Below are 15032 nucleotides of genomic sequence, written 5' to 3' on the forward strand. Positions count from 1 at the left end.
TGTTTGTCTCTTAAATCTTCGCTTCAGCTTTGCCCTGCAGCAGGTGAGAGAGTGTGTGGGCGGGGAACTACTACTCGAGTGCTCTGTATGTGTGTGTGTGTGTGTGGAGGGGTGGGTTGAGGGTTGTGAGTGTGTTGTGTGTGGGTGTGGGGGTGGGGGGGGGGGGGGGGGGGGGGGTACAGCCATGCATCTCTCTTTGGGGAGATGGCAATCGATTAGCCATTTGTTTCCTGCTGGAGCCTCTGCCAGACGCTGCAGGCCTCAGACAGGAGCAGGAGGAGGAGGAAGAGAGAGGAGGAGAAGAGAGGAGAGAGGAGACAGGAGGAAAGAGAAGGAGAGAGGAGGAGAGAGAGAAGAGGAGTCAAGAGGAAAAGAGGAGGAGAGAGGAGCCTCCATCTCAGCAGCACCCTAAGACCCCTCACTGGATCTCCAAGTCTCTCCAAGTTCTTTCTTTCTTTCTTTCTTTCTTCAATTTCAATTTCAATTCAATGAGCTTTATTGGCATGACTGTAAGTGTTACAATGTTGCCAAACATTTCTTTCTGTCTTTCTTTCTTTCTTTCCTCACTTTACCACTCTGTCTTTCTCTCTCACACCATGCAATCTCTCTCTCTCTCCCTAAATTGCCACTCCCTTTCTCTCATTTCTCTCTCATCGCCTGTCTCTCTCCTCTTCTCTCCTCCTGATCTCTTGGACTGTGTCCATCCAGTGCACCCAGCTGGCCTGTGCTCTGCGTCGACAGTCCGTCTGTAATGATGTGCGTTGTGACGGGGGCATCAGGTATTGATGAGAGCCGCAGCTCAGCTTCCTCTCTCCTCTAATGTCGTCTTTTTCTTTGTTCACTATTGAGCGTCTGAATCCCTTTAAAAGGCCATCAGGCGCTTTTGTTCACAGGCTGAGGCTACTCTGGCTTCCTGTGTGATTTCCAGACATTTCCCCTCATTGGTGATTCAGAGATCTGAGTAAATGACATTGCAAACAGATTTCCCCATGCAGACAAAAGGTTGTGGAAACAAATGTGTGTTCAAACAACTCTGCCATTGAAATCTCGTTAGTGAGGAAAGAGGAAATGGGTAAATGGAGGGTGTTGGACAGGCTTAAAGCCGCGTCCACATATTTGGCAACTAATCCACAAGAGACCATGCGTGACAAAGTTATAATAGTTTCCAATTTTTGAGGCGACAAGAGATAGGCAGCAATCAAATCACCATTGCATGTGACACTTTAGTCTACGTGTTGCCACGGCTGGTGTTCAGGAAACCCTGTGCAACTGCAGCTGAGCTTCTCTCCTTGATGATTCAGACAGCAGACTCTTATTTACAAACAAATTCCCCACACAGTCAGAAATCTGTGAACGTGTGTGTTCAAACAGCCCTGCCATTTAACTCTCAAACACACACACAGGCTCCTTCTCCCTGGGGCAGGTGTAAGTGTACACTAGTGGATGTGAGTAATAGTTGTTTTTTCTAAAAGTCCTTAATGACTACAGATAAGAGTGTTTCTTTTCCCCACTGTGCTTGGACTCATTACCTCAGAGTTAATGTCTTCTCCATTCGGAGTGCAGCCTCTTAAGAGAGAAGCAGCAAGCGTGTTTGGTTCCAACAGTCGAGTCCACTGGGCTGATATCATTTGTTACTGGCCTCTCTGAGGATGGACCATGGGGCCCACTGGGCAGATATCATTTATTACTGGCCTCTCTGAGGGATCTGCTGTCAGCGGGGCTAACAGGCCTGTCACTTCCTGCCGAGCTGTTCAGCTGGCTCAGGGTTTGGAGCTGACACCATGGAGCTGAATCAGCAATAAGTGCAGGGCACAGGCCATGGAGGAGGAGGAGGGTGAAGAGGAGGAGGAGAAGGAGGAGGAGGAAAAGCAGGTGGAGGAGGAAGAGAAGAAGAAGGAGATGAAGCAGAAGACAGAGAAGAAGATAGAGAAGGAGGAGGTAAAAAGAAGAGAGAGAACAGGGGGAGGAGGAGGAAGTGGAGGCATAGGGGGAGGAGTAGGATGAGAAGGATGTGGAGGTGGAGGAAGAGGAAAAGATAGAGAGAGTTATGATGCTGACTGAGTAGACGTTCTTCAGCTTCTCCCACTCTCCCTCCTCCTCTTCACTAAGTTATAGCATCACCCAGAGCACAGCACTGGTCTCAGAACAGTGAACAGAACACCTGGTCTGATTTTCTCTGATCTATCTATCTATCTATCTATCTATCTATCTACTTCCCCTCCTCCTCTTCACTGAGTTACAACATCACCCAGAGTACAGCACTGGTCTCAGAACAGTGGAACACCTGCTCTGATTGAGGCAGATCACCTCTGCCAACCCCTCAGCTGACCTGGATATGCAGCACTACTCAGTCCACTGCACCGACTGGAGAACACCACGACTGACACAGCACTTGGGCAGGGAGTCTGAAAAGGCAGCGGCAAAGCATAACACAAACGCTTAGACCATAATAATTTGATTCATTCAAACACAATTCTATCTCGTCGCTAAGTGATGTTAAGTACTCATTTCTGTACAACGAAAATAAACATTCCCACTCAGATGAAGAAATGTACAGCTTCGATTGGTCAAAATGCCTGAAATGTTCCTAAGCTGTGTCAAACTGACATTGATAAGCCTTGCATTACGCTCTGAAAGAGGAACCACTTGGAACGTTCAGTTCATTTATCACTTGCGCAACACTGGCAGTACCATAGACTGTATACCATAGACTGTATACAGTCTATGGGCAGTACCAACCATTCTGCTGCCGTACCACAGCAAACAATAGAAAATCTGCCACTGGCTGCTGATCAGTCTGATCCCCGCCTTACTGTATCTGACATCAGCGCTGTTCATGCTGATATGGTCATTTTGATCATTCAAACTAGACTTATTTGTTTGACAAAAGTGTTGTATGGGGCACTTTTTTTATTTGAATTACCAACACGTCCAGTTTAGCTCCGATATGGTGATACAGTTTAACTTTCACGTCACACAGCTCATTGTGCTCAAAGTCGATTGTAATAAGTTCCTTCACTGCTACCATCTCCAGTTCTGCTGGATACGAACGTCTCATTACTCAGCTTGTAATTGGTTGGCTGTCAAAAAAAATGTGTGATGTAAGGCGTTTTTTTTTTTTTTTTTCTGAGAAGTTGAACTTTTGTCAACTGCTGCTAAAAGGGCCGGCGACAGCTTTTTTAAAAAAGCTAAGGACTTTTTCTGAAAACACGGTCTACTCCATAACATTGGAAATGGAAACACAAATAACGCTAGTCTGAAGACACCCTTCTTGCAGACACACATATACTGTATATTATCTATGTGTTTGTGAAGAGGGGAGGGAAGAGCACACACAAATCGTCTCTGCTGAGCTGGAGATGCTGTGAGGGCATCATGAAGAAGGGCATCACCCCAGCAGATTCTAATCCACCTATCAGACATCACATCTCCTCAAAACGAAACATCAGTTATGTCAGGTCTCACCTCCGGAGATGAGCAGGGGAGCTATCTGCTGGGTGGTGGCGCTCTCATGGGAGACAGAGAGGGAGGCTCTGTGGCCCATCTACTGGGTCGTAGTTGGGAGGTTTGTCTGCGTTGTGTGGCATAGCAGTACGTGTCCGTGTCGTAGCTGTGCCATGTCTGAGCCGTGTGTCTGACACGTGGCGTGCGTCTGTGCTGATAATCGCTGCAGTGCATCTCCTCAATGTGTCTGTGCTGTTTGTCATGGCCATATGTCTGAGCCACGTGTCTGTGCTGTTTTTCATGACCATAATGTCTGAGCCATGTGTCTGTGCTGTGTGGGTGCTGTTGATCTCTGCAGTGTTCTTGCATTGTCTGTTTCTGTGCAGATGTCTATGCTGTGAGCCTGCATTGTGTGTCTACGCAGTGTGTCTGCTGTTTATGGTGGGGTTTTTTGGGTTTTTTTTTTTGCTCTCCTGAGACCAGAGAGCAATACAACATCACGACATCCTCAGTCCAACCTGATTTGCTTCAACCAACCAGCTATTACTGTTCTAGTGACACGTGATTACCTGATGGTGTGTGTGTGTGTGTGTGTGTGTGTGTGTGTGTTTACATAAGTTAGGTGTTGGTGTGTTTATGTTTGTGTGGTTTGCTCCTTGCGTCTGCTGGATTTATGTGTGCAGGTAGTGGGCCGTGGAGGTCACTGTTACCCTGGCAGTAAAGTGGGACCTGTCTGTGACCCTGGTCAGCTGGAAGGCAGTGATTCAGCGTGCATGCAGCTCCTGAAGCACCAATCATTCTCCTTTATGAGGCGCAGCTTAAAGCAGAGCCTTAGTCTCGGCTGCCCTCAAATCACTCGCCCTTTACAAGCACAGAGACACAGCGCCAGATAAACAACTTTCTATCTCTCTCTCTCTCTCTCTCTCTCTCTCCTCTCTTAAACCATCTCCTGCACTTATATTAGCAGTAATATACTGGAGTAGACTTACATAATGCACGTGTGGAATCGGCCTTCAGTGAGCTGGAAGTGGGACTATAACAGAGCACCACTCAAGTCAAGTCAAGTTTATTTATATAGCGCATTTCATACACAGAGGTCATTCAATGTGCTTTACATAAACAAAAGCAAACAGTAATAACATAAAAAGCATAGAATATACTGTAGTCAAAGAATAGCATAAAAGCACAAGGTAAAATCATTTAAAAAAAGAATAATTAATAAGACAAAATAAAAGCAAAAGTAGTAAAAGACAAGGTAGGTTTATAACAGAATGGGAGTGGGGAGAGTCCAGTCTGAGAATGACCCACTCTCTTTGTCACCCATCTCTCAGTCTATCTATCTCTTGTGCTCTCTCTCTCTGCCTATGGCATCTCTCTCTCTCGCTCTGCCTGTCATCACTCTCTTTTTCTCTCTCTCTCTCTCTGACCTTCACACAATCACTTACACTCTGGGCCAGATGTACTAACGCTTTTGCGCCCATTTCATGCGTATTTGTTTCGCAATGTGCGTGTAAAATCATTGCGAGGTATGTACAAACAGGCCGCAATGATGTAAAAGCGCAAACTGCCTGTCGCGGGAGCTGAAAGTGGCAGATTGCGATTGTCATGTCATGCATATGCATTCATGGGAGGATCCTGGGGAAAGTGGGAGTTTAGCGTAAAAAGATGGGAGGGGAAGAGTAAAGAGCGCCTAGTTATGTATTCCGCGGTATGTACAAAGACTGCTCCTGAAAGCGCACGTCTATTCTGCGCCTAAATACTTCCGTCTTGTAAAAGCAGGTGTTAATCCACATTGCAGTTCAATGCGTCAATAAGAGAACCTTTCAAAGACAACAGAATCGCTATTTAGAACACCAGTTTTTGTGGTGAAAGTATTTGTACTACCAAAAGCAACCTTAACTTTCGTTGGCCTTTCGCATGTCTTACTTTCACTTTCACGTCATTCACTTAAACTTTCCTACTTGCTAGATTTGACCAATCTTCCATAGCCTACGTGCACAAGTAGTTTGAGTAGAACTACTGATCTTCATTATCTCCCTGCTTGTTGACATCTTATCATGTATGGTATTATTTCATGATCGCTAAACGTTTGATTCTTTTTAATGTTGTCATCAGTTAACTTCATTCAACTGCGCTTGTAGGCGCTGCCATTCAGTTGTGGACGTTCGTAAATTGCATTTATGGACGGAGAATGGCAGAGAAAGGCACAGTTTACACTAAGGATTGAACGATTGATAAATACGACAGAAACTTGGGTCTGACAGCGCTCGCAATCTGCTGTGTGTCCATGGCGCTGATAACGCTACGTTCGCTAATGTACGTACATCTGGCCCTCTGTGTCTTCTTCTCTTGATCAATTTTCTCTCTTTCTTTCACTCTCTCTGTCCCATCTTCTATTCTATACTCTCTCTCTCTCTCCTATCTCTCTGTCCTTGCCTGGGTGGTAGGCCTATATATCTGGCAACTTGATGAATTGTTTATTCCCTTATAAATGATGTTAATGTCTTGAGATGATTCTAAGTGATACAGTAACGTCCTCTGCGTCACTTTGTTCATTCCCTGTCACCCACGCATAATGATATGCATATGGAATATGCCGATCAAGCAAGGTGATTCTGTACTGTTGTGCTGGATTCAATCAAGCGGACGGATGATAAATAAAGCGTTCATACCCACACACACACAGCTTAATGTGTGGAACAGTGGAAATGACTGTATGGAGAGACACATCATGGTCACCTGCAGAACACCTTGTGAAGCCCTGACTCCTGACTAATATAAACAGTCATTCGTCCAGCTTGGTCAGGTGATCTCTCACCGACTGATGCTGTGGAGTGAACTTTTGAGTAAGGATGAGTCTGTCTATCACAAACACTTCAAATATCTAGTCTAAATGGCAGGGCCTCACTATATTATGTAAGGACAAAATAGGTGATACACTCATCACCAATTCTAGAGTAATATGCTATAAGAGTACTGCCATATCTTAACTATTCCCATTTAGTGCATTAGTATGAGCATGCTTTGCTTTCCCATCTCACTTAACTGACAAAAGAGGAACAAGTCCTGTGAGTGTGATGCGGCTGCTATCATCACATGCTGTCTCACTGCAGCTAAACTCTCAGATGCTGAACAGACACACTCAGATCATCATGTTGTGGATGCGTGTACGTGTACGTGCATATATTTGTTTTGACGTTCCGTGATGGCCTCTGTAGCTAATCCGTCTGCTGTTGTTGTCTGGATCTTTTAGAAGCAGCTGAATTCACAGCCGCTGGATTGAGATGCTCAAACATAAACACAGAACATAAATTACTGTAATGCAGCTTCAGTGCAGCCTACTCATTCCACAGCTGTGCACACATTCAACAAATGGTGCTTTCTAAAACAACGTTCGTGAGAAGACCACAGGCATAATAGCAGACACTGACCCCACTTCCACTTCTAGGGGCTCACAATGACGCTCATCCGATAGGGGGTGTCAGCGGACATCACTTAAACGGGATCTCATCATCCCAGTAATGTTATATTATTCTGAATATGTTTATTCTCAGGTTAATATCAACCATTCTGATGGACAAACTAGTGAATATTTGAGTGTTCTGCATATTTAATCCAGCTGTAGTCTTTGTGTTGTTTCTCTAGAGAAGAATATGTTAAATTCTACACTAAAATGAGAAGTTGCCTTGCCTTGTCTTGTCTTGCCTTGCCTGTGTCCTGAAACGACAGTAAACTTTTTCCCTTAGACAACTGTGCGATCGTTTCTTCCTCGTTTTCCCCCAAACCAAAAGCTGTAGCTGCGGCAGAGAGGCTGCTCTGGGAGAACTCAGACGGGAAAATCTAAATTTCCTGTAAGATCGCTGATCTGAGACTGCATGGCAGCACATCCGCGGCTTCATTTATTTAAAAAACATACTGAGTGCAAGTCTTCCAAGATTTAACAAGGACTCGCCCAGCGTGTGAGAAGTGCATCTATGAATAAAAGAAGCTTGAGGAGATCTGACCTCTGAAGCAACTTTTAGAATAACTGGCACAGCATACTTAAGTCACGGCTGATCTCTTACATCGGCACATCTACCTTCTCTCCTCTTCTTCCTTCAAGAAGGCTACAGGCAGATTCTGCTTTTTCTCTTGGCTGCCCCGTAAACTCTGTTTTGCATTGATTCCATCGCTGATGCAGCCAGCGATAAAAAGGCGAAAGACAGATTTCCATTTCCTTTGTCTGATTTAATTGGCTGCAGCTGTCAAATCTGAGAGCGAGGCAAGAAATAAATAACATTTCCGCAATTGACACCTGATGCGCTTAGAAATTCAATTTGATGGATTGTGATTCGTCAGTGACACGTTTGTTGAGTGCCTGCGCTATGCAGGGTAGTAGGAAGTGGATGTGAACTCATGTTTGGCCAATTTACAAGAGCCTTTTCAAGCATCTGTGAATCCTCATTTCATTTGGTTATGAGGTTGCTGTGAGTTTCACAAGGCTTGTTGTGGGGCACAGGGTGAGTGGTGAATATCAAAGCTTATTTTTTATTGTTTAGCAGGAATCCAATTCAGGCAATCTTTTATTAATCAAACAGAGTGTTTTATTAAGATTTACAGCAATACCACCACTACCATTTTCTTTTGTACTTTAATTATGTTGTATACGGACTCATCCAGTTAATTTTACATGAATATCTCTCTCTCTAACATCCCCTCCCTCTCCATCCCCATGATAAATATTATTGGCTTTTCAAAGTTAACTTTAGATTATTATATAACATCAGGTTCAATCTCACTGCTTACTCTGTGGTTCTCTCTCTCTCTCTCTCTCTCTCTCTCTCTCTCTCTCTCTCTCTCTCTCTCTCTCTCTCTCTCTCTCTCTCTCTCTCTCTCTCTCTCTCTCTCTCTCTCTCTCTTATATATACATATTCCTGACGTCCACCGCTGCTATATATGGGATATATACCTGCCACTGCTTTACTCACAGTGAAGAAGAAAGTGCCACTCCTTCCCTGTCTTGCAGGGACTGTTCTGCCTTCTTCTGACAATCATTTTTTCCCAGTACCTGTTTCCACTGCACATTGTGCTGCCTGAGCATGAGCCTGCACTTGGTCAGGGTTTGCTTTTGCTTCGTATCTCTGACAGATCTCTGGGAAGATACTTGATTCTCTTTTTCTCTCTGCTACTTTGTTAATTTTTTTTCCCCCCACTGAACGAATTCCCCATCTTATTCACACCTTTTTGTGATGACTTTCCCCCAGCTGCTTAAAAAAGTCCATGCACCAGCAGCAAGTCATTCATTTAAGCATAAATCTCAGAGCCAGTCAGCCCACCAGCAGACAGACCTCATTAGAGAACATTGTGACAGATCCTCAGAACACACAAGGATACACACACACACACACACATAATCCACATAAACACATGAGACAGCCTAGTTTGAAAAGCTGAGTTGAAATGTCAGAGGTAGGCCTTATTAAACTGTAACAATCCACAACAAAAATATGAGCAATTGTACAAGAAAACGCATCGACACGGATCAGTCAAGTTGTGTGGGAACTAAGCAGAACCATTGTTAGAACAAGCTGCGTCTGAAGAGCTGCAATGCTACACAGTGTTCGCCATTATGTTCTGTTTTCTCTCTCTCTCTCTCTCTGCTTCCCCCGTGTCTCCTGCCCTGATGCAATCCACACCCAATTTTGACCCAGTTTCGCGTTTGCTCTGATGAGTGTGATGTGTGTCTGTATGTCTGTCTGTCTGTCACACCTTGTTTTGGAAATGTGTGTGGGGGAAAAAAAAGCAGGGACACCTGCTGTCTGATGTCGAGATTGGACTCTGTGTGTGCCAGCTGATCTTGAAGATGACTGAAGAAACACTCACCACATCCTAGACACATCAAAAAGTGTGTGTGTGTGTGTGTGTCAGGGTTGTGCACAATTCAAATTGCCATTCTGCTTCCTGTTTGCTACCTCAATTGAAATGCAAGTGAAATTCAAGAATTGAATTGAAATTTAAGAGCCAGTTTCAATTCAATTCTGGAATTTTGCACAAGCCTTGTGTGTGTGTGTGTGTGTGTGTGTGTGTGTGTGTGTGTGTGTGTGTCATACATATGTATTTACCAGGGGAGTGCATGTTGTGCATCAGGGGAGTGCATGTTGTGCATCAACACTCCTGCCTTCATCACCCTTGTCTCTCATTTCTGTACCCATTTGCTCATTCATCTCTTGCTGATGGAATTCCTCTCCACTGGAGGTGACTCGCTCATAAATTAGTGACAGGCCATCGCTGATAATGAAGTGAATTCAAGTCACCTTGGCCTGTCTGCAGTTCCTGTGGTTGTGTTTCCTAATGAAGGTTTTTATTCATTTGCATTTATAAAATCTCAAAGGCATCTCACATTAGGGGTGTTCTGTTACTCTGTTAAGACACACCTTGACTTAAAACTGTGTTGCTTGGGATTGTGATGCTTTCAAACAGCAGAAATGAGTGATATTAAGTCTTGTTGCTATTGTGTGTTTTTGTGTGTTTGCGTGCATGCGTGCATGCGTATGTATGTACTTGTGTGTGTGTGTGTGTGTGTGTGTGTGTGTGTGTGTGTGTGTGTGTGTGTGCATTGTGCTGAGCAGGCAGATGTGCAAACACTGTTCATTTCAAAGAAGTTTGTTTTTCTGCTCAGCGTTGTGTGGAAAATCTGATTGCCAAGCAAAAAAAGACAAAGTGAAACTGGCATGACAAATTTGACACATTCAAGACGTTCTGTTTAGCACAGAGAGATCTGAGTTTGGAGAGTTCTTGTTCCTGCAAAGGAGATGACAAGTGACAGAGAATTAGAAGATTGCCAGAAGTCGTGCCAGAAGTGTCAGAGAGGTTCAGAGTGATTCCGAGCAGCACTCGATATTCCGTTGGAGTGTCCTCCTCCGTTTGCCAAACCCCATACAGCCATTCATGCTGATTTGCCATAATTGCATTTGAACTAAATTGATTGGCCTTGTGTACATTTTCCAACTGTCATTTCCCCCACTGTGATAAATGAATTACCAGCGTGTTAGGCAGAGAGGAGCCTGTTACGTTCTCAGTGGAGGACCTTGGCTGGCTTTGTTATGTCTTGTATAGATTGTTCCAAGGCGTCGAGTGCGCTACGGAATATGGAAAATTGCGAGTGCGGGATTGAGAATCAGTAGGCAAGTCAGTGAATTCAATTAGCCTCAAATGAGTCTGTGCATTTTAAAGTGTATTCAGACCCTCTCTACTCTCACAGGGGAAAATGTGTGGCAGCTGTTATTTGTGCGATGTTTGCTTTGATATATTCTCGGAGTTGGGGAGCGTTTGGAAGGCTGTCTGTTGTTCTATCCACCTGAGACTCCCAGGAGAGGCTGGTTTGCGGGATTTCATCCTGAGCTGAATGATTCTCTCGAAGCCACTCGAGGAATTCAAATTGTACCACTTCTCTCCACCGCAGATGGGCTGCTCATTCAGCTAACGAGCTGGCAGGCCGCAGAGAGTTGTCTGGTTTGGGAGGGAGGAGGAGGAATTAAACGTGTGACTAACTTGCTCACTGACACTCAGCACGCCTTCCATGATCTTTCTGTTTGGTGGGGAGCGACATGCAATGTCTATGTTCAGTGTGTATGTTTCATGTCATGAGGAGCAGTCGAGCTGTGTCTAATGTGTTACTACACACGTCTGGTGATAAATCTACACCAGTGCTTCTGAAGGAAAGGTCACTGATGTATGTTCTTGCACAGCTGCATGATTAGATTTGTCTACTCTGATGCTAAAACCATTGCTTTCTCTTGTCTTTGTGTCTGTCTGTGTGTGTGTGTGTGTGTGTGTGTGTGTGTGTGTGTGTGTGTGTCTGTGTGTGTGTGTACTGTATGTCCCTGTGTGTTTGTGTGTGTGAGAGCAGGTGGCAGTGACGAGGGGTATCCCCGGGAGAGGACCCATGAGGAGGCATAGAAGATGCTCGCAGCCTGGGCGCCTCTGCTCTTCTTAGCAATGTGGGTGAGAAGCTCTATCTGCGGCCCGCTCTCCTTCAGACTAGGTGAGGACCTCTTGGACACACACACACACACACACTCTGGGGCACACACACCCTGGAACACACACCCTGAGACCCACACCCCTGGACACAGACACACTGGGTACCATGACATCCACCACTCAACCCAGCCATGCATTGTGCATCCACACTGACCGTCACACACACTGAGACTCCCACCCTTGGACAGACACACACTCTGCCCACACACACTCGGGAGCACACACACCCTGGAACCCACACCCTGGGACACACACACACACTGGGTACCGTGACATCCATCTGGCCATCGTACACAGTTGTTCTGTAAACTCCCTCCAGGCCCTGAATCTGTGTGGGCCAGGAGAATTGACATGTTCAGCAATGCTTATGAGGAGCAATGGAGGTGTGGGGCATGCTCTGTCGGCAGTGGCTTTCAGAAGTTCACTTTAGGCTTGGTTCAAAAGCTTGGTTCAAAAGCTCTGTCACCCCAACTGCGTTGCTGTTCATCAGCTTCATGCTGATTTTAAAGAAGTCGGGGCTCCTAGGAATTGTGTGCACGTTTTGAATACTAATCAAGCACAAAGTTGAGGTGGCTCATATTAAATCCTTTTGATAGTGTGCAGAATTATTGTGTAAAACTGTGGACATTGCAAAGGCATATCACGAGTCTGTGGTTAATGTGGTATGCATGCGATCTGAAGAAGGCCAGACTGGCCGAAATGTTATCGCCTCAATAAAGTAATTAGCGTACTCGGAGTGTGCGGCATCTCTCTCCTTCAACTAAGTTTTATTCCCAGTTGCCTGCACCTCGATTTTGGTGTGCGTTTGCACCTCTCCTTCCAAATGTAGTATGTAGTATATTGTGGTTGTGATCCAGTCTTATATTCCTCCAGTGCTGGTCCAGTTTAATGGTGGTCCAGTCAAGCACTGACCTGGTGAATTACGAGTGCATGAAAATGCAAAAATGGCTGCTGAATGAAATATTGTTGAATATTGTCTAAAATATAATCTAAGTAAAAAGATGGAGGTCAGATAGAGAAAAAAGCTGGCGGGGAGTCATAATTGATGACAACTGACAGTTGGAATGGCTGAAGAGTTAAATAGTTGAGTAGTTTAAATAGTTAAATTATTTTATAGCGAATTATTGTATTGAGGACTTATTTTGAAGTTGAAGTTGACAGAGGAAACAGTTGGTGGGAGTTGTACAGTAGTTGATGACGACTGACAGTTGGAATGGCTGAACAGTTAAATAGTTGGACAGTGAAAATGGATAGGTTGTTTAATAGGATAATATTACACGGCTCTTCAGAGTGCTGCAGAAAGTTCCATTCACATGAATGGGCCTTCCCAACGTTCGGGCCTATGTTAAATCTACATAAATCACCGGCAAAGTATATAATCACCGCTGTCAATGGCAACGGGTTGATTAACATCTTTCATATCCCTCCGCAAGAATTCCGTTCGCTTATTGCAATGGAATTTCATTGAAAGGGAAAGTAAGCTAGTAAGAAGTTGCCACGCAACATCTGAAACTGTCAAGTTCTATCTGTGTGGCGAACTATTTATTTTGTCAGCGGAAGACACGAAACAGTAGCAAAATCGTTTTTAAAGATTCATTGTGTTAGGTTTCTTTTCTCGTTTTGGCAAGTAGCCGTGTAATAAGCGGGATAATGTATTGTCCGCCGGTAATTATCAGAAAATAAGTCCGTTCAGGTCGAAGCAGTAATCCCTGTCGGGACTTATTTTCTGATAATTACCGGCGGACAATACATTATCCCTTACTTATTGTACTGAGTACTTTTATTTTGAAACAGTTGTAGGCAGAGGAAACAGTTGGCAGGAGTCATAGTTGATGGCAACTGACAGTTTGAAAGCCTGAACAGTTAAATAGTTGGATAGTTAAAATGGTTAAATGATTTAAAATGGAATTATTGTAGTGCGATTAACACACCGGTTTGCATTCAGTCTTCACCCCACGCGCCATTCAACCTCATTTCCTCTCCGTGTTTCGGCTCTCAGCGGCCACTCTGAATGAGTGTCCAGTGAGTCATGACATTCCTCACGCAGTAATTGAATATTGGCTGACCTGAGCAGAGCAGAGCGGCAGCTCAGAGCTGTCTGGCCCCTTCGTCTCCTGAATGGCGGCTGCCAATGTATGGAAATCCTCCGCTGCAGAATGAAAAACGGGGTGTGTGTGTTGGGGGGTGGGGTGGGGTGGGGGGGGTTGCACTAACGGGTTGGTTCAGGCCGGTGCTGCTCTGAGATTACTCAGCTGTTCAAATTCGGTTGGATAGCGGCCGGCAGCAGCGGACCGGGCTCTGGCGTGTGTGCGGGATTAAGCCGGATCCGCCTCGGCCTTGGTTCCGCCACGAGTCCTGGATTAGGCCGGATCATAGTGGAATCTGTTCCACAGGCGACGGACAGCTCTCTGGGGCTGCAAGTCTGGGGATGCTGGAGAGTCCAGTCTGTCAGAGCTGCATAGCATACCTGCTTTTATCAGTAATGTGCACAGCTCTGATAAAGTGTGTGTGTGTGTGTGTGTGTGTGTGTGTGTGTGTGTGTGTGTGTGTGTGTGTGTGTGTGTGTGTGTGTGTGTGTGTGTCACCATGACCAGCAGCACTGTTCTAAAAGCAATTCCATAATTTGTTTGAAACTGTTAGATCAAAAACCAGGTGAGACCTCTGTCCTCTGATTAGCACATGACGGGCTCCTCACCCACTCTATTCTATTATTCAGTAGCCATTATTCTGGGTGGAATTTGAAGTGTGTCTGTTGCTAATTGAAGTCATCAAACTCAACCTTTCTGTCTCCTTGCTGCCTTGCGGTAATGAGTCAGGTTTGTTTTCTGCTCTCCAGCACAGCTCTTTTGCCCCTTTCTCTCCCCTGTTTCTCCAGAGCCCCTCTCTGAAGTGGAGCCTTCTGGTCTCTGCTTCTGTATTTGATGGCTAATTTGGCGACTGGGGCATTTTCCCCTTTGTCTCACATATCACTCACTGCTAAAGTAGAACTCACATGTCCGCATCAGAACAAAGCCATTCAGAAGCCTTAACAATAGAGTACCGAAGTGTGACGTTCTGTTTCCATGACGGCAGTGTCACTAGATATAAACAAACTTTTGAAGTGGCTTCATAGCATTGAATGTAGACACGTGGGATCAATCTAATAAATTGTTTTAGAAGTAGGCTATAGCCATTTAAACATGTTTTACCTGCTAGGCAGCAGCTTAGCCACATAACATGGATTCCCTGGCAGGTGTAATAGAAAGAAACAAAATTCCAGTGAATATGTCACATCTTAGCAAAGACTGGTGGCTGTTAAAGGAGAATTCCGGTGTGATATTGACCTAAAGTGTATTGAAACATGATACCGAGTGTGAACGTATGTCTCATAGCCCATCTCGACTTGTCCCCTGCACTCCAAAATCTGGCGCTAGTTAGCCGATGCTACCAACAACTTTTTCAGTAGTGGTGCTTCGGCATCGGGCTAGCCATGCAAATAAATCACTGTTTTACACCCATTTACGAGGCTCAATGTATCTCCACACTTCATTGGTAGACTTCCTAGGGCCCTGACATTTAAAACGAGA

At 45.0% G+C, this 15032-nt stretch overlaps 1 protein-coding gene across 2 annotated transcripts in view; it reads left to right on the forward strand.

Annotated features, from left to right (window-relative positions):
• grik4 (glutamate receptor, ionotropic, kainate 4) overlaps window positions 1–15032 on the forward strand; it is a 347457-nt gene that overhangs the window by 164691 nt on the left and 167734 nt on the right. The window contains exons 1-2 of one of the 2 annotated variants that reach the window (XM_042067702.1): window positions 7820–7943; window positions 11333–11467. In XM_042067702.1, the coding sequence (XP_041923636.1) occupies window positions 11386–11467 (82 nt within the window). In that variant the 5' untranslated portion in view covers window positions 7820–7943; window positions 11333–11385. Of the gene's footprint in view, window positions 1–7819; window positions 7944–11332; window positions 11468–15032 lie in introns of those variants that run through there. The other variant, XM_042067701.1, reaches the window with a different exon arrangement.

The sequence above is a fragment of the Alosa sapidissima genome, chromosome 17 (genome assembly GCF_018492685.1).
Source record: "Alosa sapidissima isolate fAloSap1 chromosome 17, fAloSap1.pri, whole genome shotgun sequence".
NCBI lineage: Eukaryota > Metazoa > Chordata > Actinopteri > Clupeiformes > Clupeidae > Alosa > Alosa sapidissima.